Raw genomic sequence first — 26169 nt, 5'->3', positions numbered from 1 at the left:
ATTTTCTTTTTTCGACCGGTAACGCAGGTATCTTTCGTTTTCCGCGTAACTTTGAAGAACAGCTGCAGCAGCACTCCACCCTTTAGAGCGTTATATCGACGCGCCACCAGCGCTCCAAACAAAAAGCCCATCGCGATAGCAGGCACCCTCCCTCTCGGTTGCCGTGCTGCGATTCAGAGCAGCTCGAGCTTTGACCGCGCATGGTCTTCGCGCGCGCGCGCGCGAGAAAGGGAGAGAGAGAGCGAGAGAGAGGAGAGGAGTGGCACGGAGAGGAGAGGAGAGGAGAGGAGAGGAATAAAAAGTTCAGTTCAGAATAATGGCAGCGACTGCGTGGCTATTATCGCACGATAAGGAGGAGGTCGAGGACCGATTGGCCGCTTAATTACAACGGACTGCAAAATTTTAGCGGCCCGCTTGGTATTTCTGCTCTATTTGACTTTTTAACAGAGTCGAAAATGAGCATCTCCCACGATAGTGCTTCCCCTATCGTCTGCAAGGAAGTCTTCGATGAGAACTCCCAACCCTCCGAAAAAGGTATGTCGTTATCACATCAATTTGTTTCTTTGGTCAGTTATGTATTTACATCAATTCAAAATAAAACTTTTGTTTAGAATTTTTTATACTTTTTTCGTAAACTAAAGTAAATATTGTATATATAGTCAATATTAAATAAGACTTCTTCAATTCAAGCTCACAAATGAATAAATATCGATCGACAAATTGTACAAACAAAATCGCTAATCTCGTCTCATGAATAATTCATTAACATTATTCACACTTCAACAAGTTTGCTTTTCATCAATTCATGTGTTACGCAAACTTACACGTGCCATTGAAAGTAAAGTATCCGCTTGTTGTTTTTTGACGGGCGATAATTTTGTTAAGATCTTCAGCTTGACTCTTGGCAATATTTTTCTTTGTCTTATATCTCATTTACTTTCTTTTTTGACTCGTCCGACGAGCTTTATAGGACAAAGGAAATCGATGTACTACTTGTGGGTAGTATGGAATCCTGAAAATTTAATTTGTGTTCCTCGCGCGCTTTATTGGTGCGAAGACCATTTATTTTTTAATGTGTGACCTTAAATAGCAGATTATTAGCAGATGTCGAAAAGTATGCTGAAATAACTACGAATAACTAAGAATAGTATGCTAAAATAGCTATGTGTTTTCTCATACAGTTCAATGACCCAATTTGAAAGGATTCGATTACATGTTTAATATCTACATACGTAAACTGTTGTTTTATTAATTTAGTATACAAATAGAAGAATTATAGAGGTAACAAGTAATCGTAAAATATGCTGAAGGTTGAATAAATTTTGTATAATTAAGTAGTTCTACTGGAAAGCCCTCTTAACACTCTAATTGGATAGAAATAGTATTATTATGTGACTAAGCTGTGCGTCAACATGTGGAAAAGCATTGACAGTTCATTTCGAAAATTGCACAGATAACATTGTTTATATAGGTTAAAACAATCAAAGCGACAAATCTAACTTTTTTTACATCAAAGTAATTCAATAACCACCGTCGACAAAGAATTTATGATAATGATCATCGAATAACTTTAGTTTGAGAAATCAATGTAATGAGAACGGTCATCGATTGATAAAAACAGTTTAATCGGATGTATCGCGAGCTCAATCATTTTTATGTTACTAGTATAATAATCGATTGGCGACGCTGTCAAACGGTGCATTGCGTATATAATAAGTTTGCGTTCAACATACGATTGTAGAGTGGCTCGTGCGTGTGGGGTTTGCGCGCATACAGGGAAAATCAATAGAGCCCGCAGTGCGGCAAAAATGTTGTCACCCTCGTGCACTGAACTTCCGGGTTTCCACGAGGTGTAACAGACCTGCCGACGCATGTGTACGACTTGTGTTGTTACTGCATATTTGTTTTTCTTTATCTTGTGATCATCTCTTTTTCTCTCGGGATATGTATCTTAAGAGGATTTGGTTAGGCAGACAAATAAGGAGACTGTACAACTATATGATCGATTGGATTTTCATTACCGAAAGTTGAGATAAACAGCGTTATTTTTCGTGATAAACTAGGTCAGATCGTAGGGGTTCATCTCTGAACTATCCATTGGAGATAGAAACAAGGCATCATTTAACGCTTTGAGCTTGTCTGCGTTACTTTCTAGGATTTCAACTCAAATATCATTAAGTGAATGTTTATTGAAATCACAGTATTTTTCTCATTGAAAGTATTATATAGAAAAGCTACGTCAAATGCAGGATGTAATGGTTCTTAGAAAGCACTTGCATAATAAATGTCTTAGAGAATTTCAAGCCAGAACTGTAAATTCACTTTGAAAGTCCAAATGGACTGCTGAAACTTACTTCCGTAATAGCTTCTGCTTTCTTTTGAGCCGCATTAGTACCAGTTGTAACGTATTCAGCCTCAAAAGCAACCTTGGCAATAAAAATAAATATCTAGTTTCAACTAGATTATACCATTTGAAACGTGGGCAAAAAAATTTAAATGAAGCACATAATGAAATTGAATTATTTCTTTATTTTTCGGTTTACTTTTGTGATTCAGTAATAACTCAGACAAATTCAGAAACAAATTTCTCGCAAAACCAGTTGAAATATTTTTGGAAACAGAACATTGAAAATCCCATGCAGACTCTCACTTATAAATGAAGGGTACGAAAAGACATGAGGGTAGACGCGTAGAGGGTTATAAACGGTAGAGCGTACAGCTGATACCCGTCATCCTCATACAAAACAAAATAAATAAAAAGAGAGTTTCACCTCATGTCAAAGGCGTTTGGCACTGGGAAGATGGAATTTTTAAGGTGGCTTTCAGATGGAAAATTCGCCTCTTGCATTATTTCGCGAGTAACCTTTTCATTCGTTATGTGTATAGCGAAAGAGAAACGTTTAAGTGTATACATAAAATGTATGGTATACATGTGTAGTGTATGTGTTGACACACCTGGTGCTATAGAAACCTGTGTGCGCGCAGCGAACTGACCTATTGCTCAAGGGCGGTTATACGACGTATAACAGACTGGAAAAATATTGACCCACGCGATGTCGAATCTTCTTTCTTTCGCACTGTTTGTTTTTACGGTATGTTTTTGAGCTGTCTACTATGACAGGATATCGGTTTGTCTTTCTCGTGTTTTCTTCTCAATAAAGTGGCACGTGTCGTTAATGCTCTTCAGGTGAAGGAAAACGTGTTTTCTTTTCACAAAAAATGTCTCTAATGCTTGTGACTGTACATTATATCGGTGTTTTTATACAAACATAGTTTCATCACTTTGAATATGTTACGAATTATAAATGTAATATTTACACTTCCATGAATTTAGGAGATGTTTTCGTTCTACTGAAAAAGATAATAAAAATAATGGTTTGCTATGACGTATTATGGTAGACGATAGAGTACCCCGGAAAAAACTGATCAAAGAACTTTATCCCTTTTATCCTCAAATTTATCAAATAAAGAAGCTCACAGATTTATTTTTAGCTCGGTAGTTTAGACTTAAGTTAAAGATTTTCTATTTGCTATGCTCACTTGTTTCAGCCATCTATATCTATATATAAATTTTATAATTTTAATACACTCTGATGAACGTGTATCGTCTACTCTCAAATTACTCTTTTTATAAAATATGTCGAATATTATTCTTTGAATAGTAATAATTATCAGAACAATATCGAGTTGAATATAAAATATGTGCATAGTATCAATTCAACGTTATAATCTACAAACCGAAATGAAACTTTTTTTTTGAAGATGTTGCATGCAAAGAATGAAATACCAACGAAATTAGCCTTGACCGTGATACACTTGTAATCGTTTTATTTACAGAAGTCCTGGACCACGCGCGTCGACTGGGCATCGATCCGGACACCGAGCCACACCTGCTCAAATTGGCACGCGAGGGACTTATGGCAGCATTGCCTAAAGGCTGGACCCCACTGTTCGATGAGAATTCAAAGACCTTTTATTATCACGAACGATCAACAAACAAGACCACTTGGAATCATCCACTTGACGCTGTTTATAAGGAACTGGTTGCGCAGGCTCGCGCTGCCACTAACCGACGTCGGGCGAGCGTCGGTACGCTTGTTTAATTTTCATTTGCTTATATTCTAGTTAAATGATATCTATATTATATGTAGGTTTGCGTCTCAAATTAAGTAGCCTATTCGTAAATTGGGGTTTTTTTTTTACATCGGTAAGGCAATTATTTGAATTATGACTGATTTTCACTAAATGATTTTTATGTTGTCTAACTTGTTATATTTTATTTTTCATCGTATTAATCAATTTATCGAATAATCAATTTAATTTTTTCTTTTATACAGTTGATGTTTTTATAATTGGAATGCAAAAAAGCTCTTTTGAGTAAAGTGATTGGAGTAAATATGATAATAAATTTTTTAACATTTATTCAATTTTTATTGAAATAACATATTTTTCAGTAGAAAATATATTAATCCTAAGATTATTTAAATGTTAAACTAATACGAAAGTTTTATTTTTTTGAACTTTAACTTAATGTGATCGAATCGCTAAAAATTTAGATAATAATGGTATAATATATTTATTTTTAATAAAGCTTGTGCAGCTATGAAATATTATATAATAATAATAATAATAATAATAGTCATAATAATAATAACAACAATAATAATAAATAGAAATATAAATAAGTCAGATTAAGATAGGTGATTTTAGATACGTATTTTAAAAGGGTCTCAATCTGGACCAATTAGTAAAATTGAAAAGCATAACTTTAAGTTACATTGTATTATTTATTAAATATTTCGAAAAATAACGGTGGATGCACATAATTTCTTAAAAAGAAAAACATTACTTTAGCAATAAGTCAAAAACTCATAAGAGACTTAATAAAGTTAATGTGCCAAAATGAAAAGTATAAACTGGGCCAAAATATCCGTCGAAAAGTTTGATTTTAGTAATAAGTAATAACTATGGTATCAAATTATTGAATAGATATTAAAAACGAAACGAGTCCAGTATCTTTTTTCACAATTAATAAAAGTTCATGAAAAAATTAAAGTATTGGTTGTGTTCATAGTTTTAGTACACAAATATTTCAGTATGAAAGTTTGATCCAAATGGATAATTCATAAGGTTCGCGAGTTCCTGTTGGTATCAGTAGGAAAAATTCATTAGTTTAAGAATGTATCTATCTCTCAACTATTCAAACCATGAAGGTATTGAAAATTACCATACAAATTCATAGTATGTTACAGTATTCTTGTTGTCATTTGCAAAGAGTTTCAATAAAATCTTTATTCCAAGTAATGAAAACTAAAACGTGTTCTTATTTTTTTCAATCTTCTCTCTCAATCTCTGTCCAATTAACCATTGTTCCTATAAGAAACTTTGGAGTAATCTAGGTCTAATGTAGTCTCTTTATTTTCTATTTCATATATTTATTCGTTTTAATTGATGATTCGATAAATTGTAGTTGATGTTTAAATTTCAATTTTTTTAATTTTCGTTATAAATGTTTACTTATAAAAATAATCTCCTAATTACTTAAAATACCAAAAGATATAAGATTTCATTTTCTCAAAATTTGTAACTAATTTACTTGAAAGACTCATCAACAGTACATTATTACTCCATTTTTAACGAATTTAATATTGTAATTTTCGGTTTCAGATGATAATTTTAAGAACCTTTACATTATATCGTATTAACAGTTTTTAGTTGAAAATCAAACATTCAAAAATCTCTAAATTAATCACATAAGGTTTTAAAGAAAAAAATTGAAATATTGTATAAACGTTTTAAAAATAAAATAAAAGTCTCTAATAATATATAAAGTTATTATTTAAAAAGATTGCCATTTTAATTGATATTTCATGAATTTATTTCCTCCATTGAAAAAACAGTATGATATTCGGAAGAAAATAAAATCGTAAAATAATAAATATAACAAATATACCATGGTTATTTGTTCTGGAACCATTCGTCAAGTAAGACTTATTCACAGACGACGAGCCAAAGCTTGAGGAGAGTGATAGCGGTGGATTGCCCCCAGCAATTCAACTCAAATCTCCATCGACAAGAATCCCAATGAAGCTGGCACCATTAAAGCGACATAGGAGCGAGCCACGTAGATCTGAGAACTCACTCGATCGCATATCCAGAACTTGGAAGAGTGGTGACGGTGAATCCACTTCTGGTCGGACTTCGCAGTCGAGTGAACGAGCCTCTAGAGACTACACGAATTTACACTTCCAGGATCCTGAGTTTTATGAGAGCCCTAGAGCTCTTGATTTTGGCAAGTATTGAGTTAACTTTGAAAAGTTAATTACTAAATGTTAGAAATTATTAGTGCTTGGCAAAGTAAATGACGCGATATAAAATTCAGTAGCAATTGGTAAATTCCATTTTATTTTAATTATAATATATTATTGTACTGTGCCACGTACATGTCACATTTCATGAATAATCGCATAAACATTAAGCATAATGTTGTTGATATCTGCCATTATGATAGAAAAATGCTAACCCTAAACTTTTCGAACGCCATTTCTTCTGCATGTAGACCATAATTTCCGAATTTATTTCTTCAGGAATTAAAAAGTCCGAGCTCTACAACGTACATAAAAGATCGGAGTCGCTGAGTCCCCGTCACGAGGCAGATTGGCAAAGTTTGAGTGGCCGTTTCAGCTCAGACGAAAATATCATCGACGTAAATAATCTGAAAGCAACGATAAAAGTGACGACGCCTACGAGCAGTGGCCCCGCGCAGCAAAAGCAGCAACAACCAAAGGAACTAACTCTCAGCGGTGGTGGATCGATTTTCCTCAAGAGCAATAGGAGCCGCGACGTGACGCCTATCCACGACGGACCAAAGCTTCTCGATGATAGTCTACCGTGGACAAGCGGGCTTACCGCTTTGACTCCTGGCTCTGGAGAGGAAATGAGTACTTCTGCTGGCGAGAAGCTTAAATCGATTCTAAGGGAAAAGGCTAGTGAAGATGGTAAGTTTTGTTTTTGATAAGAAAGGTACGAATTGAAAAATGAGCTAAACTGAAAAAGAAAAGATACTAAAGCATTTGTAAGATTAACAAAATTAACTAGAACTATTACTGCACACACGTAAGAAGAGTAGTTATCTATTAGTTATCACTTAAAATATATTATTTAAAAAGAGGTATTTTTTTAATGGCTTATTTTAAGAAAATTTGAAAACTTAAAGTTCATCCATTTATTGGTAATTGATATTCAGTAGTAAAATGTATTTTTATTTTTAATATGCAGATGATAAACATGCCGATGAAGAGCGTAAAAGTGTGCGTTTTGATTTGCAAAAAGTGGCCATCCAGTCGTCCGTGACGAAGTTTAACTATAGTGGCTCTGACGAAGATGAAAGCGGTGACAGTCAGTCCATCGAGGAAAGAACCGGTAGTCTGTCGTCAATCACAGCGGCTAAGCGAGCGGCGGCTGTCTTATCGTTGCAACAGGTGCTCAATCGCCAAGGAGGTGCTAAATTCAATGTCAGCAACTCTTTTGTCAAAAAGGTTGACGTCGAAGTCAATAAGTCAAAGGTCGTGGCTAGGCGGTTTGTTGTGGAAAATGTCTCGGAGGAGGAGCACAAACAGCAGAGTGAAGATAGATCGATTGATATTGACGACGAAATGGTGCCGAATAAATTTTATAAGATCAAAAATATCGATTTATTATCTAAGAGTGACTCGGAGAAAACAACTCCTCGAAGCGGGACCGAATCCAAGTCGAGTTTTCTAGATGATTTACGTAAGAGTAAAGAAATAATGCTAGAAAATATGAGAAAATCTGAAATAAAAGTCCAAAACACAGAAGAAAGCGAAACTTTATGGTCTAAAAATGTCTTGAAAACTTTGGAATTCTCGAGAGAAAATAACAGACAACCCATAATTGAGAATTCTGCTTTGACGCTGGAACTATCAAAGAACAGCATGATGAATGAGCACGCAGAAGAGCTACGAATACTCAAACAAGAACTCGATACTAAAATCGAGAAAACAAAAAAGTTCTTCGAAGATGAATTTAACGAACAGAAATTATCACTGGAAGCAAGTATAAAAGAGAGACTGAAAGAGTTACAAAAAGAAATGTCTGAAAAGGAAGAAAAGGAAATTCAGAAGCTCGTAGCTTATATGGATGAAGCTCGAAGTGAAAATCTGAAGAAGGTTAAAAATGAGCTTGAGATGTGTTATGAAAAAGAACGACAGGATATTTTGATGAATTTGAAAGGAGAGCTTGATCAAAGGAAACGAGAATTATTAGAGATAAGATCACAAGAGATTACAAAGCTCGAAAGCGAACACGAAAAAGAACTAGGTGATGAGAAGGAGATTGTAAAACAGCACAATGAAAGGATTGAACAATTAAAAAAGGAACTAGATGCTGAGTTTGAAAACATTAGAACGGAACTAAATGAACGAAAAAATGAGAAGATTACAAAAATGAAAGAGGAGCATGAAAAAATTCTTGCTGATATTGTCAGAGAGTTCAGAGTCGATGTAAGTTAGATAAAATATCAATTTAGAATACAATTTACGAAAATAAAAATCTTAAAATGTTTTAATAAACTTATAGGAGGGATCAGTTCGAAAAGTATATAAACAACAATTAGAACAAATTCGTGCAGACTTCGCAAAGGAGATTGAAAAAGAAATGAAAAACCACAATGACTCAGCTATTCGACAGGAGACAGTAGATTTTGAGAAACTGCGTTGTGAAAAACGTTTGCTTGAAGATAAATATAATACTCTTAAGGAAAAGTATTTAAAAATGAAGAAAGATATGCGTGCTGCTATTGAAAAAAGAGCTAGAAGAAAAGAACAACAAGCGAACATGACGGCTTCAGAAACCGAAATGTCTACTTCAACTCGTACACGAACAGAACGCACGGAGTCGTCAGAGCACAAGTTAGTCCACGTTTTTATTTCAATCGTTTATCCTTATCATTTTACCAATAGCAATTCGATATATTTAGTCATTTTCATCGCAGCCATTTCGAGATTCGTTTGCCGAGTCTATATACATTTTGTTTTAGATCAATGCGTCTGTATATAAATATGCGCTCTGATTTTTTGACATGAAAAAAACTTAACATTGTATTAAAATACGTTATAAGTTAATGATTATTTATAATCATAATAAGCAAAAAATCAGTCTTTTGAGGCTCTATATATTTTCAAACAGAAAAGACAAATTGCTTAACTCTATACGTTATTGTATTATATTACATCTTTTTAAATGTCGATAACGACGTCATTTTGCGATTCCATTTTTGACAATTGTTACATAAACACACGCTTATTGCTTTATACGCAAATATCACTATTTATCTTTTAATTGAGAAATGTTGCGATATAGTGACCTTAATAAATTTGATTTAATTTTTTATTTACTTTAGTTTCTTTTCTTTTATAATTAAGATTATAAGATATTAGGACAAATACGTTGAAAATGTTTATGTGATGGCATCAAATCATATTTTATAGTATCATGACCTATAGTCACGACATTATCTCAATTTTTTGTTCATTATATTACAAACACGAAAGGACACACTGATTCAATTAATTTATTCTGCTAGTAATCCACTAACTTATTATCTTGATAGATACATTAATAGTCACAATTACTTTTATTACTTATAGTATATATTTTACTGTTATAATTATAGCATTTTAAGCCGCACCGTCATTATTTGATCAACAAATCATGGTACTTTCACGGTTGCTTGTTCTTATTTCTTATTCAGTGAGAATATAGTAAGTGTCTGTTCAGAATCTTATGTTTTCTTCCGTAATTATGTGTACATATTTATAGATCTCTTTGTTCGTGTTTAAAAATTATTAGTTTGAATTTTTTTTCAACTTTCATCAATAATTCAACGTTTTCAAAGTCATTAACAATTTATTTTGTAATATAGAACGATCTGTAATGGCACAAATCTGTTCTATCAAATATTTAGTTTGAGAAATTATTCTTCGATTTAGTATTCGATTGTAATATTACTAGGATCTACAGTTTACTGGAAGAGATAGTAGAGTCTGCGCGATAAAGACAAAACGAAGCGGGAAAAAAACCGTGACGGTGCCTCTTTCATCTTCATACTATTTGTCCTAATACGTGGCTATAGGCCTTAACTCAAAACATCACAGATCGCCGTTAACGAAGACAAATTCCATCTCGAACTCGAAGCCCAAGGAGGTTCCCAGTCAAAATCCTAATGCGCTGAAGGCTCAAGTCGACTCACAACCTCTGCAACATCGTGTTGTCTTCACGGCAGCGGTCAATCAAGTTACGACAGTTGCCAGTGTCACTACTGCTCCCACAAAAGCACAAAAGTTTGAATCCGACGATACAACGACGTGCAGCGAAACTACCTCTAATCTGATGATGAGCAAAAAGAAAAAGGTTTTAACGAAAAAGCCTAGTACTGGAGCCAATAAGCTAAACAATAATCTTGTAGACAATCCAGTTGAAAATATCAGAAAGCAACTGGAACAACTTGAAGATATTGGCGATCAGTTGCCAAGTAATGAGACAGCCTATACTGTACGCTACCCCTTCCAAGATAAATGTAAGTAAAAGAAAGTTACACATTGGCAATAATTTTTTTAAGTGCCTAAATAATCCTCACGAATACAATATCAGGTCTACGAAATAAAAATATTCACTAATTATTTGAGTTTTCCATTAAAAATTATTGGTCTAGTAGACCCATAATGAAATATAAATGCTAAGAATACGCGAAACTTAAGCCTGACATTAATATTTACAGCGCCAACCAACGTACCGTCGGAATTGGAATTCTTCAGGCATCGTATCCACGTAGAACGAGACTCTGTGAAAAGAGCTCGAGAGGCACTGAGGCAACAAAAGAGTGCTTTCCAGAGTAGGCAGAGGGCGTGGAAACAACGAAGTGCTAGGGCCACTTTGGAGCAGCTAGTCAAGGTATCCACGGCCTCGATAAATTTTAATATTAAATAAATCTCTTTTCTTAATTAGTACACTGAGTAGGCTCTTGGTATTTTTAGCTAGATTTCTTTGTTTTTTCCTTTGATAGCGCTTCAAGTGTGTTAGTAAGAATAAGCACTTGGCTTTTAAAAATAGCAAACGTAATCCACTTTTCTCGACAATTTTTTTTCAAATATGGCAAGTCTTTTGGAAACTACAAGTTTCGTATAGTAATTAATTTTTTTATAGTTTTGATTGATGACTAAGTTCTTTTAGATAATATTTAAGAAAAATAAATACGAAATAGCGAAAATTTGAGAAATAAAAATTTCGTTTTATAATGCGGTAATTAAAATCATATTCATGTAATACGGAAAAAACTTTACAGGAAGAACGCGAGCTTTCCGATATGGAAGTGAGTTTGCATCGAACGCGTAGCCTTCTCGGCGAGAAGATAATCCACTTGCGTCACTTGGAGCAGTCTCTAGAGCGAGTGGCGAACGCGCGGCGCAACGAGAATGAAAGCGCCACCGCTGTTACGAAGAGCGACGACGTGACGTTAAGTGATATGTCAAGCGCAAGCAGCGGCTTTAGCTCGACCGACTTGGGAACGGATACTTTTATCGGTATATTTTCAAAGCTCTTTATGCGATTCTAACATACTTTGATTGCAAGTTCTGTCGATTTCATCTTTCAACTACTTTAAAAAAAGAAAATGTTATGAAAAAGAGATAAAAAATATGAAAATGTAGGATTGACGTTATTTTTCTTACGATGAAAACTGCTCTGAATATTTAAGACAAGTACTCTCATTATCAAGAATCAACGGAAATCATAGCGAGTTTGGAGAACCTTAATTCGGAAATTCGTGAGATTTGGGGCGTATTGAATAAGCGCCAAGACGGCGGTATGCCACCGCCACCACCTCCCACACTCTTGTACACCGATCTCTCGTGGTTTCCCTATCAGCATCTCACCAATCAAGCCACCAGTGTACCAGGTTAGATCGACTTCTACCAATAGATACCTATTCATCATCAGTGGAATCGCCGTATTCGTATCAAAACATTTTCATATAATTACTTTGATATTTCGTTTTCATATTCGCATGATACATTAGTTTTCAAATACGATTTTTATTTTTATATAATGCATGATAGTTGAAGTAATAATAACTTTAATAGTTGAAAATGTACTAAAAAAATATTACACGTTCGAAGTAATTTGTTACAGAAACCGTCATAGTTGAATTTTAATTTTAAAAATCATTAATTAGTTCAATTGTAATCACTTAAAATTGAAGCATAGATGTTAGGATTTAAAAAATGAGCGAGTCGTGATCTACGTTGCTTAATTTAAACATCAATCACTGTAGTAAAAACGACATTTCAATTAGTCCTTAAAAATTATTATTGCAGAATTCATTAAATTTTCTTATCCAAGGTTGTAATGTTGTAGATAATGCGAGATGAATGCAAATTACCTCTTTTTAAAGTATTGAAAATTGTAATTTTAACGAAAAAAATTTATATTCCAAAATATTTTTATTGATTAAACTGCATCATCAGTAATTGGTTTGCATGTCCTTATATAATATGCTTAATCGATTTTATCAAAAACAGTTTTTAGTATTAGTTTTTTATGATACTAAAACTGTTTAGTACCGTATTTTTAGAGTAATCTTGCAATGCTATTTTTTCTACTATTCATTATAAATATTAAATAAGCCTAATATTATTTTATTATATTTAGCTCGTCTACTATTTTATTGAAACATTAATATGAAATAAAATATAGCTACTTTATATCACTTTTCCATGACACATTTGCATCGATTCACAGCATGCTCATTAAATTGTTGCATCTAAAGAAATTAAACTGCAAGTTTAATAGATTACTTTATTTTCAGCAGCATTCGGCACCCCAAATATTCAGTCGAATTTGCTTTCACAGCTGACGGCTAACCACCCACCAGGCACAACTCAGAATATAATTGCCCAGTACGGTCCAAGTAGTGGTTATACAACGAGCGTGGGTACAGTTGAGAGTGCGGCGGCTTCTAGTCTTATAGAGCGAACTCGTAATCTCAAAGACTGGCTTCGCCAAGCGCGAATCGAGACATCAGATCTCGTAAGCCCTGGCCAGGCAACTCTCTAAATGACACTTTAATAAAAATATGCTAACACGGATATAAGGATGAAAGTAATTCTCGAAAAATCGAGTTAGAAAGATCTCGTGTGTTTGGCCTAAAGTGTACTTGAAATAGTGCAATATTTTTTTTTTGAAAAGAAATGGAGTGTATAGTGGAGATGTCACCAGTACATTTATATACATATGTATATATATATATGCGCGCGTGAGTATATATATATATATATGTGTGTGTACATATTAATAATATATTGTTAGATAAAAATTTTATTAAGAAATGAACGTTGTTTAATTTCATGTAATGAATTGAATATCGTAAAAAAGAGAATTATACGGCTGAGTATTTGATTAATGAAACAAGTTATCGCACATAAGATTTGTTCAATTAGTAATTTTTAACAATCTCTGATAGTCTGAGATGATCTGGCAGAATCAGATCGAAAACTAAACAACTTTTCATGAAACGTAACCTATTAATTGTACGTAAATTATAAGTGATTCAAAAACAAAAAAAAGTTATACATGAAATTTGATGTACTAATTTATTTCTGCTTATACCTTATTATATTAACACATAAAACCTATTTAATAATTTTTACAGCGTCTTTTTTTGGTAAATAGAATCATAGTTTTTGAATATTTTGTCGCCATGATAATTTTATATATATTTATTCCAAATTTAATTCTGTTCTATTTACCAATAATTATCTAATACTGTCAAAAATTGTTGAAAATTCATATTCGAACAAATTTTTAGATAAAATATTTTCTTCGTATTAACTTGTTTCATTGAAATTCAAAAGTCAATTGACTTCTAAAGAAGAGGAATGATAATCACTTTATTTTAAGTGTTTTTAATTCAATATTGTTCTAATGAATTTCTAGTTATCGTAATAATTTAACTATTTAATGTTTGGGAAAATATTTAAATGTAGTGACCAAGTATATGAATTAGACTGAAGATACAGACATTCTTTGAAGGGACTGATACCTATAACATAATCTTAAATGTCTTATTATACATGATAAAGAGAAAGTGACAAGTTTCTGCGAATGTAGAAATTATAAATTGAATTAAATAAATTTAAGATAGAGAATTTCACAATAATGATCAACGATCTTTTGTTAAGAGAATAAATGCAATCACATGATAATAAATAGATTGTGTACAATATATAATTTAGCATTTGCATGGAATATATTATTCCTCGAGCTGTATTTAATTTTCGTAGAAACGTAATATTTGTATTTATAATAGAAAATCATGTTTTGTCGTATGACTGATTAATAATTCAAAGAGTGCGAAGATATTACTTCGTTGTATAAAATGTGATATGAAATTATTGTTTAATATAAAATGAATTTTATGAAACTAGTTATTTGCGTAAAATAAATGAGATATGGTTTGTTAAATATATATCGAATTATGGAAGACTTTTTATGCATCTACTTTTTAACGTTGTACATACATATTTATTCTGTCAATTCCTAACGTGTAAGAAGTGATATTTGTATTTATAATGAATATTATTTGAGTTAATAGAGAATCATGTAAATAGTTTGTTTCGTATGATGTGTATTAGAATAAATAATTTTTATTTATAAATTTAATATTTCTAGAGAAACGTGAAAATAATCGATGCCAAATTCATAAATATATATGATAATCTATTTATTCAAAGTTAATTGTTGGAAATTATAACTAACTAATATGTATCTAGCATAGTTCTTCAGAATAATTTAAAGAATAAGAAAATCTGTACATTACAAATAAAAAGTATCAATGTTGTACTAAATAAATAGAGTCACTAATGATATCGAGTATGATAAATGAATTTGTGTAAAAAGCTTAGAATCATCATGGACATGATAGTTACAATATAAATTACTACAAAATACGCGCACGTACACACACACACACACACACTTTATATATACTGTGGAAGTATATATATTTATATTACGAAAGAAATAACTGTCTGAAATATACCAGCTTAAAAAATGGTATAAATACTTTAGTGTTACACCAGTATATATATATAAATTTTAAAAGACCCATGCCAAAAATTTTCTGAATATTTTCTGTACAATTTGTGGGAAATTTAAATATTACAATTTATTACTAGTCCACGAAAATATGTATCTAACATGAATTACTGATTAAAATAACTAGTATTTCGAAAAGAGATGAAAATCTATATATGAATTTAATCAATTCAAATAACCTATGTAATGTATCATTAATAGGTGACCTAGATATATACGTCAAGCTTCAAGTATTGAAGTCATATTATTTATATATAATCGTATCCATATTAATTTATAATATATAGAAATATTAATATTTCTGAAGAAATTAAACATTTCTTTTACAAAAATTGTAAATATTTTTTTGAAATTATTCTTAAATTTCAGTATCAGAACAAATCAAAATAAATAGGAACAATTTAACTTGATAGTCTGGAAATAATATTAAATCATTTAAAATATGAAACTAATATTTTCAATAAAACATGTAAAGTATTTTTGTGTAAATGCATTTACAATTTTAACGTTATGTTTAATTATATTGATTCCCTCCATAATATAATTGCAAAGAATAAACTTTATATATTCAAGCATTGTAGTTTTTTAGATGATCATAAAATTATAGAAATGCATGTATCGTATTAAAAGTATATGGGATACCTTTTGCATTTAAGTAGGAAGACAATCGTTGATCCAGATTATTTTTTGATCTATTTCTTGTATCAATAAAAATTTGATTGACCTATAATTGACTTTATGTACTAATTTCTTTGAGTAAACATTTATAATACAAAATACAGTTGAATAAAATAATTGGACATATTACAAATGAAAATTGATGTTGCAATCACTATGGTTCTCATCGCAGATATCTGAGTATTCTTCAAATTTCTCTCTTGAAGGGAGCCATGAACTAATATCTCGATGGTTAATCATTTGATTTTTTAATGACTTTTGAGCAGCCCAAATTACAGGAGACGTTTTGCAAACCAATAGACGTACGCATGAAGAATCGAAACCTTTAGTAAGTTCAATTAGTTTACTTGGTAAACTTTTATCATAAGCTTGTTGGAGAAGATTTTGTATCTAAAACGTATTTTATAATGAATTATAGTATTCCATCGATATTCATATAAAAATGTATGGATATTTCAAGATAAATATAATATTAGCCATGTTACCCAAGCGATAAATACCTACTTTTTCATTTCCGTTATCCGTGATGAGTTTCATCGGGCCTGAAAGATCTGTTTCGTCGCTTACAGTCTTTGCGTGGATAACTTTGGGAGTCAATTTAAATAACTCACTGATCTAAAAATATTTTCTATGGTAACAAGGCGTTCGAGTGCAAATTTTATTAGTGCAAGAGTTTCATTAGTATATTTATTTACCACTTGAGCTACAAAAATAAAACTATTCACAGCGACCGCAGTCATTTTTGTAGAATCTAATCCTAAAAGTTTGAAAAATGTGGACACAACATTAATCGTTTCGAATGGCTTATTTTGTTTCTCGCTAAAGTCAGTATCATCGCCACGTTTTTTAGTAGTGTCTTTCTGTCTCAAACTTTTCGAAACTAAATCTGCAATATTTTTCGCAGTTTCTAAGTAACCTTTCGCATTTTTCAAACCAGCTTTAATTTTATCAAAAACTCCTGAAAGTAAAATTTATATTCTATATATTTCAATGATAAATAGACATTTAAAAATTTTCTATTAGTAATTTGCATCATTTAAAATAATTTTCATAAACTTGTTATAGTTTCAGAATTAATTGATCTGTATTACGTCGTTATATTACCTTCTTCTCCGGAAGTGAACGAAATTAAGAAAATCAATACCACACAATATAAGAAAAACATAGTTGACATCTTTACACTGCCATCTCTCTCGATGAACTGCAGTCTGGTACGTCTTGGACTTTAAAAAAACTATGTCGTAGAAAAAAGACAATCGAAATGACCATAATTATGTTGGGCACTATCGTAAAAATCATCTATTTTCGTTGAAAAAATGCCGTTCCTCGACACATGCTCGTGCCGCTTGGGTGCTCAAGCAAGAATCGTAATTATTTCAGCGCCGCGTCGTTGACGTTAACTGTCACCTTTGTAGTACAACAGTGTCACTTGCATAGTTGAGACGCTGAAGTTGTTTCTGTTAGAATATTTATCTTCTAGCCATTTAATATTTAATATATTTAGTATAAATTAAAAAAATTTATTTAAATATTTTTTATTATTTTGTAAGTTGAATATGTTCCAATTTAATAGATTCGAATTTTTCATAACTTCGTTAATATTGCACAATTTTATTTTTAATTGCTGTGCAAAAAATATGAGTTATATTGATGATTTTTATTTAAACGAAATACGAAGTTTGAGTGAATTGCCGTTGGAAAAGCTGGTTCAATTGAAATCTTCTTTTGCTAAGAAAAGTAAGTTATTCATGAAATGAGGTCATGGCATACATAGTTAATGTAATTTCCTTTAATAACTAAATATAGATCAGGATGAATATGCACCACAAAGTAGAAGTACTTCGACTCTTACTTTACCAGTGATGCCTTTGAAAAGAAACGGTAATAAATATCCAATTAGTAGATATGATGAATGGGAAGAAAAAGGTGGAAAGGATTCAAAAATATCAAAAATATTCCAATTGACTATTTGTACTCTTTCATTTCTTGCATTTGGCGGTTATCTCTTGGCGCTTATCATTTCAGCCATCAGAAGAAATCAAATGCAAGCTAATCCAGGACAAAGTAACGTCATAGTGCTTTCGGTATAAAACATATTTTAAAGAGAGCAGACATTTGATTGATTAATCTATCACAGACAAAAAATAACAATGACAAATAATTATGATATTCTAGGGACTACAGTCTTTAACGAAAGTTAAGAGACCTAAACGTGAATTTCAAATGTATAATCCTATGGAAAATGATTACGATCCTGAATGTTTTTACAGAGGAATGATAATGTTATCAGACAAATACAGTTATCTACAATATCATTAACTTACCATTTCATTAAAATGCTCAAGGTGTAACGGCATCAAATATAGTTCTGCATGGCGTTAAGATAATTATTTATTTTTTGATTATGTAGTATTATTATTATATTTTTCATTACAGTCAACAAGATTAGAACAAATCTGTAATATGTTTAATAAAAGATCGCGTACAATCATTAAATGCTTTGGCGCATACGTGCATACAACACCATTATTCTTGACATAATTGTATAAATTACAATGTTAATCGTCATTGTAGGCTTAGTAAGATTAATTATTAATATTTTCAACACACGATTTTTTCTGTAATAATTTTTATAGAATAATTCTTAATGTATTTATTTAATTGATATTTTTATGAAAATATATTTATTCAATTGAATGTAATAAATAAATTTGTTTATATCCATCATATTAAATTTTTTAAACTTTCAATAGTGTACAACAAATACAACTAGTTTTAAGTATATGTTTATTAACAATTAACACTGAAAATAGGTATGATTTTGTTCAACGATAAATGAAATTGAAAGAACGATAGCAATGGGGTTACGTCGCCATAGCAACGACATTTGTTTATTAATGCGTCGAAGCATTTACCGTGTTAGATTGATTAGACATTTGTTGTTGGATTATCTAATTATTAATCATAATAATTGTGCTACATTACAGTAAGTGCACAAACACAAATACAAGGCATGCGTTTAGTTGTTCTTTACGTAAATTAAATAAAATATTTACGAAGGCTGAAATACACTGAAAAATGCAACTCTTAGCTCGTTTGTTGCTTCCTCGTTTTCATCCTCGGAGATCAGCTTTGAGGTATATTTATCACTGTTCGCAAAGGCTTACCAATACCGCGACTGTTGCTGAGAGGCAAGCTAGATCGAAACTCGACACTGAAACTGCTTTGAGTAAGTGATTTTTGAAATAACAGCGTTATGTGCATTGTATAACCTTTTAATTCAGTGAGTCAGTTTAGACAAAAGTGAAGCGATATCGATACCCGATTTATCTAACGTTAAGTACGAAATTTATAAAATATCTTTCTTATTAATAAAATATGCATCGTTTATACATTCATAAACGACAAATATTGACAACAGCGGTCGAATTATTGCCATGAGTTTATTCATGATATTCATTTATTAACTTAATTTTTTCGTTTCTGGTGATCGTTAATATTTTGAATTCAGTGTACTACATATAAGAATTGTACGTTAACACTCGAAAAAATCTCTTCTCAGAATTATATTTAAACATTAGGTGGTGCATCGATAGATGCATCAATAGTGAAAAGCCAGCGAGCGTTGCTCAGGGAACCAGATGCTAACATTTCTTTGAAAGCGCCGATTCCTCTTCTCGAAACGTTTGACAAAACGGCTGGGCAAATAGTCGACGATTCATCAAAACACCTCCCAGACGAATTGGTCGGTCACCAGCCGTTCCAAGATGTGCCCGGCCCAGCATTGCTTAAACTATGGGAGAAGTATTGGCGATACGTGCCGCTATTCGGTACGCAACTGTTTCGCAGTGTGCTTATCAACGGGCTTTCCGAGGGTACGCTCGTTCGTTTTTTTTTTTCATTTGACACCGAAAAGGCTCTCGTATTATTTTCATCGATGTTACATTTGTGGTAGAGGCTTTCATAATTTTTCTGTTTACATGAATTTTTTATGTTTTTTTTGCTTATGTTAGATTTATTTTCTCGAGAATATTCGATGACATTTTAAAATTTGTTTAAAAATCAATAAAATATCCTGTAATCTAAATCATACGTAATCTTTATATTTTTTTGTCGAATGTAGGACGTTTGCTGTGGAATAGAAATGTCAGTCCTTTAAGGTACTTGTTTAATGAATATGGGCCAATTGTTCGTTTAAATGGTCCGTTTACAGGAGATGTAGTATTGATCCATAGGTGAATTATGATTCTAAAATTTTTTTCTTTGATGAATCATCAGAACAAAACATTCATTATTTTTCTTTAATGACAGACCTGAACATATTGCCAAGGTTTTCCAGGAGGAGGGAGACTCACCAACAAGAAGCAGTATTGACGTACTTCAACACTATCGATTGAACTATCGAAAATATCGATTTTCCGGGCCATTTTGCACGTATGTTTTAATACAAACCTACTACTGTAACAATAGTTTGTTCCTGCTATAAAGCGCTACAGCTTAATATTTTATAAACGATATCGCATCGCACCGACTTCGCTATTTTCTACTTCTTCGGATGCCTGAGAGTCGGATATATAATGAATCGTCATTAAAATTTTAAGTGACTATGGTCTCGTAAAATGTCCGTCTCTCTGTCTATATTTCTTCGAACTTTGCTTTGCAGTCGTGAAAGATAAATAAGGGTAGCAATTAAAATTAATTATAGTTCCAGCAAATAATTTGTAAATGAAATTGCCTGCTATAAATACACGTAAGTGTAGAGAATGCAATTCAAGATGATCTTAATATTTGTAGGCAAGGGACTGATAGTCTTGAATGGATAAAAACAAAGAAGTCTTTAGAAGTTCCCATGTCGGAACAAGTACTTAAGCAATTTCCGAAACTGGAAATGGCTTGCGATGAACTAGTGCTAAGAATTAGACAAACGAAAAATCGACAAGACGAGGTAAATTCTTCACAGATGTTTATTGATTGAGATTGAGATGAATTGAGATTCTGAAGTCCTGATTAAGGCCCCTTCCTCGATATCTGTATAGACGTACAAAAATAGGTTGGAAATAGACGATTCTTTGTTTCGTGATAATTTTTTGGTGGAGCGAAATGGAGAATTCAATGGATTTATGGCAAATACTTTTAATATATAATTTACGCTAAACCAGTATGCGCAGCAAATTTTAAGTAGCCGTTTTAGCCGAAAAAAGAATCATAAATGGAATAATAAATCCAGCTATCATTGATGTAAACAAAACAAATAAGAATGTATTTTTCTGATTGTTATTAATTTTATAAAATGAGCTCTTGTTCGTGCGTTTTTTATTTTTTTTTATAACAAATTGGCTGCACAAAGTTATCGAGACTGCAGATATCAAAAGATATTTATCACAAAGCTGGGTACTTCCAATTTTCCTCCACCACGGTTAACACAGAGCATGGTATCGCCTGTTTTCAATACGAATACGTATATCTATAAACATGTGTGGGGCGAGTATTCGGAAAAAAGTGATTTCATAAAGTATTATGCAATTATTTCCAGGTTCCAAGCAATTTTCATCAGGAACTTTTGCGATGGGGAATGGAATGCTTTTGGATATTAATGTTGAATCGGAAAATCGGTTTCCTTGATTCTACTGGTTATAGTGAAAATTCTGAAACGAATCGATTTATTGAGGCTCTAGTCGATGCACATCTTTACATGAGTCGCTGTGAAACTGGGTTTCAATTCTGGCGATTTATGGAAACTCCATTCAGCAGAAAACTCTTTACTTCTTGCGATATTATTGATAAGTATGTCTTTTTTAATGAAATATTTATATTAGTATAGTGTTCAATTTTGCACGCTGAATATGGAAATTCTATTGATAGTGTGATAGGAAAGTATATTCGTATTGCTCAAGGAAATCTAAGAAAAGATATATCAGTGGACAATGAAGAAGATGCGCAGATTCGCTCAACAATACTTGACCATCTTCTGATTAAGCAGCGGATGAATCCAGATGACGTATCGACATTATTGATGGATATGGTTATACTGGGAATGCAGGCGGTAAGAAAAATGATATCTTTCTTTGGAGATATAATGAAATATTAACTTACAGAATAAAAAACAGAATTATTGCGTTCTATTAATTTTGTAGACAGTGAATTCACAAGCATTTTTACTTTATTACTTGGCGAAAAATCCTCGTGTTCAAAGAAAATTACACGCAGAGATTAATTTGAAAGCCCGAAATGACTTACTAATAACTAAAGCGACGCTTGATAATATGCCATATTTGAGTGCATGCATCAATGAATGTTTAAGGTAAATAAAAGTTAAACTATAATTGATTATCATACGTTAAAAATCATGGAATAAATAACCTTTCAGGTTACGTCCGCCATTTCCTTATCTCACTCGGCTACTACCTAAGACCATTGTATTACATGGCTATACATTACCTAAAGGAGTGAGCACAAATTAACAGTTTTGATATTGATTCACTGAATATTTAACATTAAATTTGATTACTCTTTTAGACATACATTATTATGGCTAATCAAATTTCTTCTCAAAAAGAAGAAAATTTTGAAGATCCTGAAAAATTTAAACCAGAAAGATGGCTGAATACCAATGAAGAATCCTACCCTAAAAATAGTTATTTACCTTTCGGTAAAGGACTTAGATCATGCATCGGTGAGAGTATGGCCAAGTTAGAAATGATGTTGTTAACAACAAAGGTTCGTTAATTATTTATTTTATGCTGTTAACCATTATTAACAGGCTCACATTTGTGTGCGTGTCTTTCTGTGCATCTGTGTGTGTGTATCTGTGTGTGTGTGTCTGTAAGTGTGCTTGTGCTTGTGCTTGTGCTTGTGTTTGTGCTTGTGGTTGTACTTGTGCTTGTACTTGTGCTTGTACTTGTGCTTGTGCTTGTACTTGTGCTTGTACTTGTGTTTGTGTTTGTGTTTGTGCTTGTGCTTGTGCTTGTGCTTGTGCTTGTGCTTGTGCTTGTGCTTGTGCTTGTGCTTGTGCTTGTGCTTGTGCTTGTGCTTGTGCTTGTGCTTGTGCTTGTGCTTGTGCTTGTGCTTGTGCTTGTGCTTGTGCTTGTGCTTGTGCTTGTGCTTGTGCTTGTGCTTGTGCTTGTGCTTGTGCTTGTGCTTGTGCTTGTGTTTGTGTTTGTATTAGTGTTTTATGTAATGTAGTTCTAAGTCAGTAATAATATTCGAAAGTGTTTTATTCGCAGTTTTAAATGTACCATATTAATTTATATTAATAATCGAATTACTTTGTAGGTATTGCGCGAATTTAGAGTAGAGTATGACTACGCTGACATCAACAGTCGCTTCCTAATGATGAATGTGCCAAGTAGACCACTTCGTTTCCGTTTCGTTGACAGAGAATAAACAGACAAACTTGTTCACGTTAAAGAATAGTAGTTGTATAAAATATTAATTTACCATTCCTTTATAATATTGTCAGTAAAGATTTTGTTATTAAATAATAAATAATTTAATATGCTATTTAAATTTATACCATAAGATAATGGACTTTAAGAATATCTTTCTATTATAGCTCGCAATGTTGTTAGATGTGATACAGACGTGTATATTAGCTGAAAATTTAATTATTCATTTAAATGGTACAAAATCGTTCATCGTTGATATTATTTACATTCTAACCTTAGCTAAAAATTTCAATGATATTATATTGAACATTCGCCCATGTAATACAACAATCGGGCTTTGACAGCGATGAATAAAAATTTGAACATTCTTGTTTGTGTTTGAGATACTTTGAATCCAGTTTGATTTATAAATTTTCCACCTTAAATTATCATTCTGCAATATAGTTTATGGATTATTTATTGAATTATTTTTAATTTGATTATATAGCGATATTGAATAAAAAGCTTTTACCAATTCTTTCATTTCGTCAATCGTTGACGAGTACGTTATCATTCGTAGAATAGCTACAGTAATAATTAATGAAAACTGAGATCCCACAATCTGAGCATCATACTGAAAGTTCCTTTTAATAGTTACATTGTCATATAATTATATGTAATTAGTACATATAAAGTAAAATATATTTACATAAATTAATTGAAGACCTGCTGAAATGATAATAATTGCGACGATTGAAATAGTTTTAAAAACAATAAATTGAACTGCGGTGACTGAATATTGAATAAATCTGTAACATTAAAATATTTGTTTAAGTTATTATATACTCATATATGGTAGTACATTATATTTACATTAATTTAAATGAACCCTTTAAATTCTATAGCTCCTTGAATTTCTTAATTTTTTCGAAGCCAATGAAAATCAATTGGGTTTTTAACATAGATGAGTTTTAACGTTCTTGAAGTTTTCAGAAATTATAAATAATAAATTACCTTATAATTTCTTGATGTTCTTGAATGCACAAATTTAGTTGATCAGCATTTTGTATCATTTGCAAACGATACCCTAAAATATTTATTCTTGCACCGGAGTACCAAAACAGAGTAATTACTAAGAAATCAATCATGATCAAAGTAGCATTCTGAACAATACTAAATGTTTGATGAGTATAAATAATTGTGGACATTAAAGCAGAGTCAGTAGAGAATGGATAAGAAGCATCGATCGGGAAATCTTTTTTCAAAATAAAAGCACCACAAAAGAAAGCTAATGCGGCTATGATATACATTACTATAAGAGATATGTAAATGATAAAAAAACGTACAAAGTACTCTTGAATTTTGGTTCTCTCATGATTTTTGCAAATCTCCATATATTTAAAAACGTCTTGTACTAAAATCTAAAACATATGATATTATATAAAATGCAGATTTAGCATTATCACTCTTCAATGCAGAAGTGAATGTGAACAATACATTGAATCACAATTAAATAATTTAATCAACATCTAATACTATGTTATTAACTTACGCTCAAATCTGATCGATATAATCTATAAAGTATTAAATGTGAGAATGAGTCATTGATAATCATTAACTGTGATAAATTTTTTGCCATTAATATAGGATATTTTCCACAACTACATACTGACATCCATAAAGTTATGGATGCGAAAAATAAATTGACTATTATGAACCACAATGAAATTTCATGATAAATTTTTTTTAACCGGCTGGCTTCAATGTCTAGTGGCCAAACTGTCCAAATCCTTCCTAAAGACCTCAAATATTGCAAAGCATTGATAGGATCAATTTTTGATTTGATGTTTGAATAACTGTCTAAGATATTATTCTCCATTCAGACTAGTAATACAGTCATTTACAAAATATTGCTGAAATTAATATGAAAGCTATTTTTATTTCAAGTAATAAATTTTATTTCGTTGTCGCAATCAACACAAATTACGTAAACGTATAACTATAATTAAAACTACGCTTGGTATCTATTGCAAAATGTATCGATAAAAAATGATGAAAAATCATTTAGAAAAAATAATTTTATACCGTTTTATTATTACTACATTTTACTAAATAGAGTTGTTTTAACAATTTTCCTATCGATATGGAAAATTGTAATACAAAATACATGTTGGACGTTTAAAAACATATATTATAATCATCTATTTTACAAACTTATAAATGTTGAACAAATTTCAATGCTGAATACTACTATCGTTCACTAACACCCAAATAATTTCATGGACTATTCAATCGAAATCCTTTCGTGACAACGTTTATTAGAAGGTAAACATCATTATCGGTAAAGTACTATAAATATGTTTGCTCTTAAAAACTGATTGACGGATAAGGAATGCTTAGCTTATATTTCTGCTACATGTAGACAGTAAATAGATAAATCCATATTGAATATTCAGACAAAAATAATTGTCATGAGTAAATTAAGATTCACAATATATCAAAAGATATAGATGATAGATAAATAATAAATGCATGAAGTGATCGAATTGGTTTTACACTTTTATTCGATATCAGCTAATATTTCTTAACACGTTTGATACTGATTTTTAGCCGACTTAAAATCTTGTCATGATAAGCTAATTCAATTCTATTGAATGTTCAATAGCAGCATACAAAGTAATTATATGAGATTTCATAGTTTAGGTACTGAAACTGATATAAATATTTTCTATTGAAGAAATTACTGAAGTAAAATTTATAAATTAATTTAACTAACCTTCATGAAAAATCTGTGACAATTTGACGTATTGATACAGCGACAAGCGGTGTCGAACATTATTGAATGAAAGGTGACAAATTTTCTTTTGTTTAGCTAATGATTCTGAAACTTACTTAATCTATGCATCATTTAATATAAACTAGTATTTTAGAAATACTTATAGTATAAGTGAGATTG

At 31.6% G+C, this 26169-nt stretch overlaps 5 protein-coding genes across 7 annotated transcripts; 3 read left to right on the top strand and 2 right to left on the bottom strand.

Annotated features, from left to right (window-relative positions):
• Nucleotides 1-194: 194 nt before the first annotated feature.
• On the top strand, nucleotides 195-15718 carry LOC131668415 (centrosomal protein of 164 kDa). 3 transcript variants are annotated; one of them, XM_058942548.1, is made up of 11 exons: nucleotides 195-534; nucleotides 3838-4089; nucleotides 6002-6292; nucleotides 6588-6998; nucleotides 7279-8522; nucleotides 8599-8930; nucleotides 10176-10597; nucleotides 10799-10971; nucleotides 11363-11600; nucleotides 11795-11974; nucleotides 12884-15718. In XM_058942548.1, the coding sequence occupies exons 1-11, from the start codon at nucleotides 456-458 to the stop codon at nucleotides 13129-13131; spliced, it is 3870 nt and encodes a 1289-aa protein (XP_058798531.1). In that variant the 5' UTR covers nucleotides 195-455; the 3' UTR covers nucleotides 13132-15718. The 3 variants fall into 3 exon arrangements, with proteins under 3 accessions (XP_058798531.1, XP_058798530.1, XP_058798529.1); XM_058942547.1 differs by having other exon boundaries at nucleotides 11774-11974; nucleotides 12887-15718; XM_058942546.1 differs by having other exon boundaries at nucleotides 11774-11974.
• Nucleotides 15719-15975: 257 nt separating this feature from the next.
• On the bottom strand, nucleotides 15976-17023 carry LOC131668416 (uncharacterized). Its single transcript, XM_058942549.1, has 4 exons — nucleotides 16954-17023; nucleotides 16545-16807; nucleotides 16354-16464; nucleotides 15976-16239 (listed from the first exon to the last, which is right to left on the bottom strand). The coding sequence occupies exons 1-4, from the start codon at nucleotides 17021-17023 to the stop codon at nucleotides 15976-15978; spliced, it is 708 nt and encodes a 235-aa protein (XP_058798532.1).
• Nucleotides 17024-17486: 463 nt separating this feature from the next.
• On the top strand, nucleotides 17487-18189 carry LOC131668392 (uncharacterized). The gene is made up of 3 exons (XM_058942508.1): nucleotides 17487-17586; nucleotides 17650-17933; nucleotides 18025-18189. The coding sequence occupies exons 1-3, from the start codon at nucleotides 17487-17489 to the stop codon at nucleotides 18166-18168; spliced, it is 528 nt and encodes a 175-aa protein (XP_058798491.1). The 3' UTR covers nucleotides 18169-18189.
• Nucleotides 18190-18927: 738 nt separating this feature from the next.
• Nucleotides 18928-23232, top strand: LOC131668391 (probable cytochrome P450 12a5, mitochondrial). Its single transcript, XM_058942507.1, has 11 exons — nucleotides 18928-19078; nucleotides 19431-19724; nucleotides 19973-20084; nucleotides 20161-20283; nucleotides 20644-20794; nucleotides 21383-21633; nucleotides 21712-21892; nucleotides 21984-22150; nucleotides 22217-22295; nucleotides 22366-22566; nucleotides 23122-23232. Exons 1-11 carry the CDS (start codon nucleotides 18928-18930, stop codon nucleotides 23230-23232), a joined length of 1821 nt encoding a protein of 606 aa, XP_058798490.1.
• Nucleotides 23233-23378: 146 nt separating this feature from the next.
• Nucleotides 23379-25092, bottom strand: LOC131668390 (uncharacterized). The gene is made up of 6 exons (XM_058942506.1): nucleotides 24766-25092; nucleotides 24228-24634; nucleotides 23923-24022; nucleotides 23746-23847; nucleotides 23509-23667; nucleotides 23379-23441 (listed from the first exon to the last, which is right to left on the bottom strand). The coding sequence occupies exons 1-6, from the start codon at nucleotides 25090-25092 to the stop codon at nucleotides 23379-23381; spliced, it is 1158 nt and encodes a 385-aa protein (XP_058798489.1).
• Nucleotides 25093-26169: the final 1077 nt, after the last annotated feature.

Source organism: Phymastichus coffea, unplaced genomic scaffold (assembly GCF_024137745.1).
Source record: "Phymastichus coffea isolate CEN01 unplaced genomic scaffold, Cenicafe_Pcof_1.1 PCOF00077, whole genome shotgun sequence".
NCBI classification, from domain to species: Eukaryota; Metazoa; Arthropoda; class Insecta; order Hymenoptera; family Eulophidae; genus Phymastichus; species Phymastichus coffea.
This window is presented reverse-complemented; position numbering and strand designations above follow the sequence as displayed.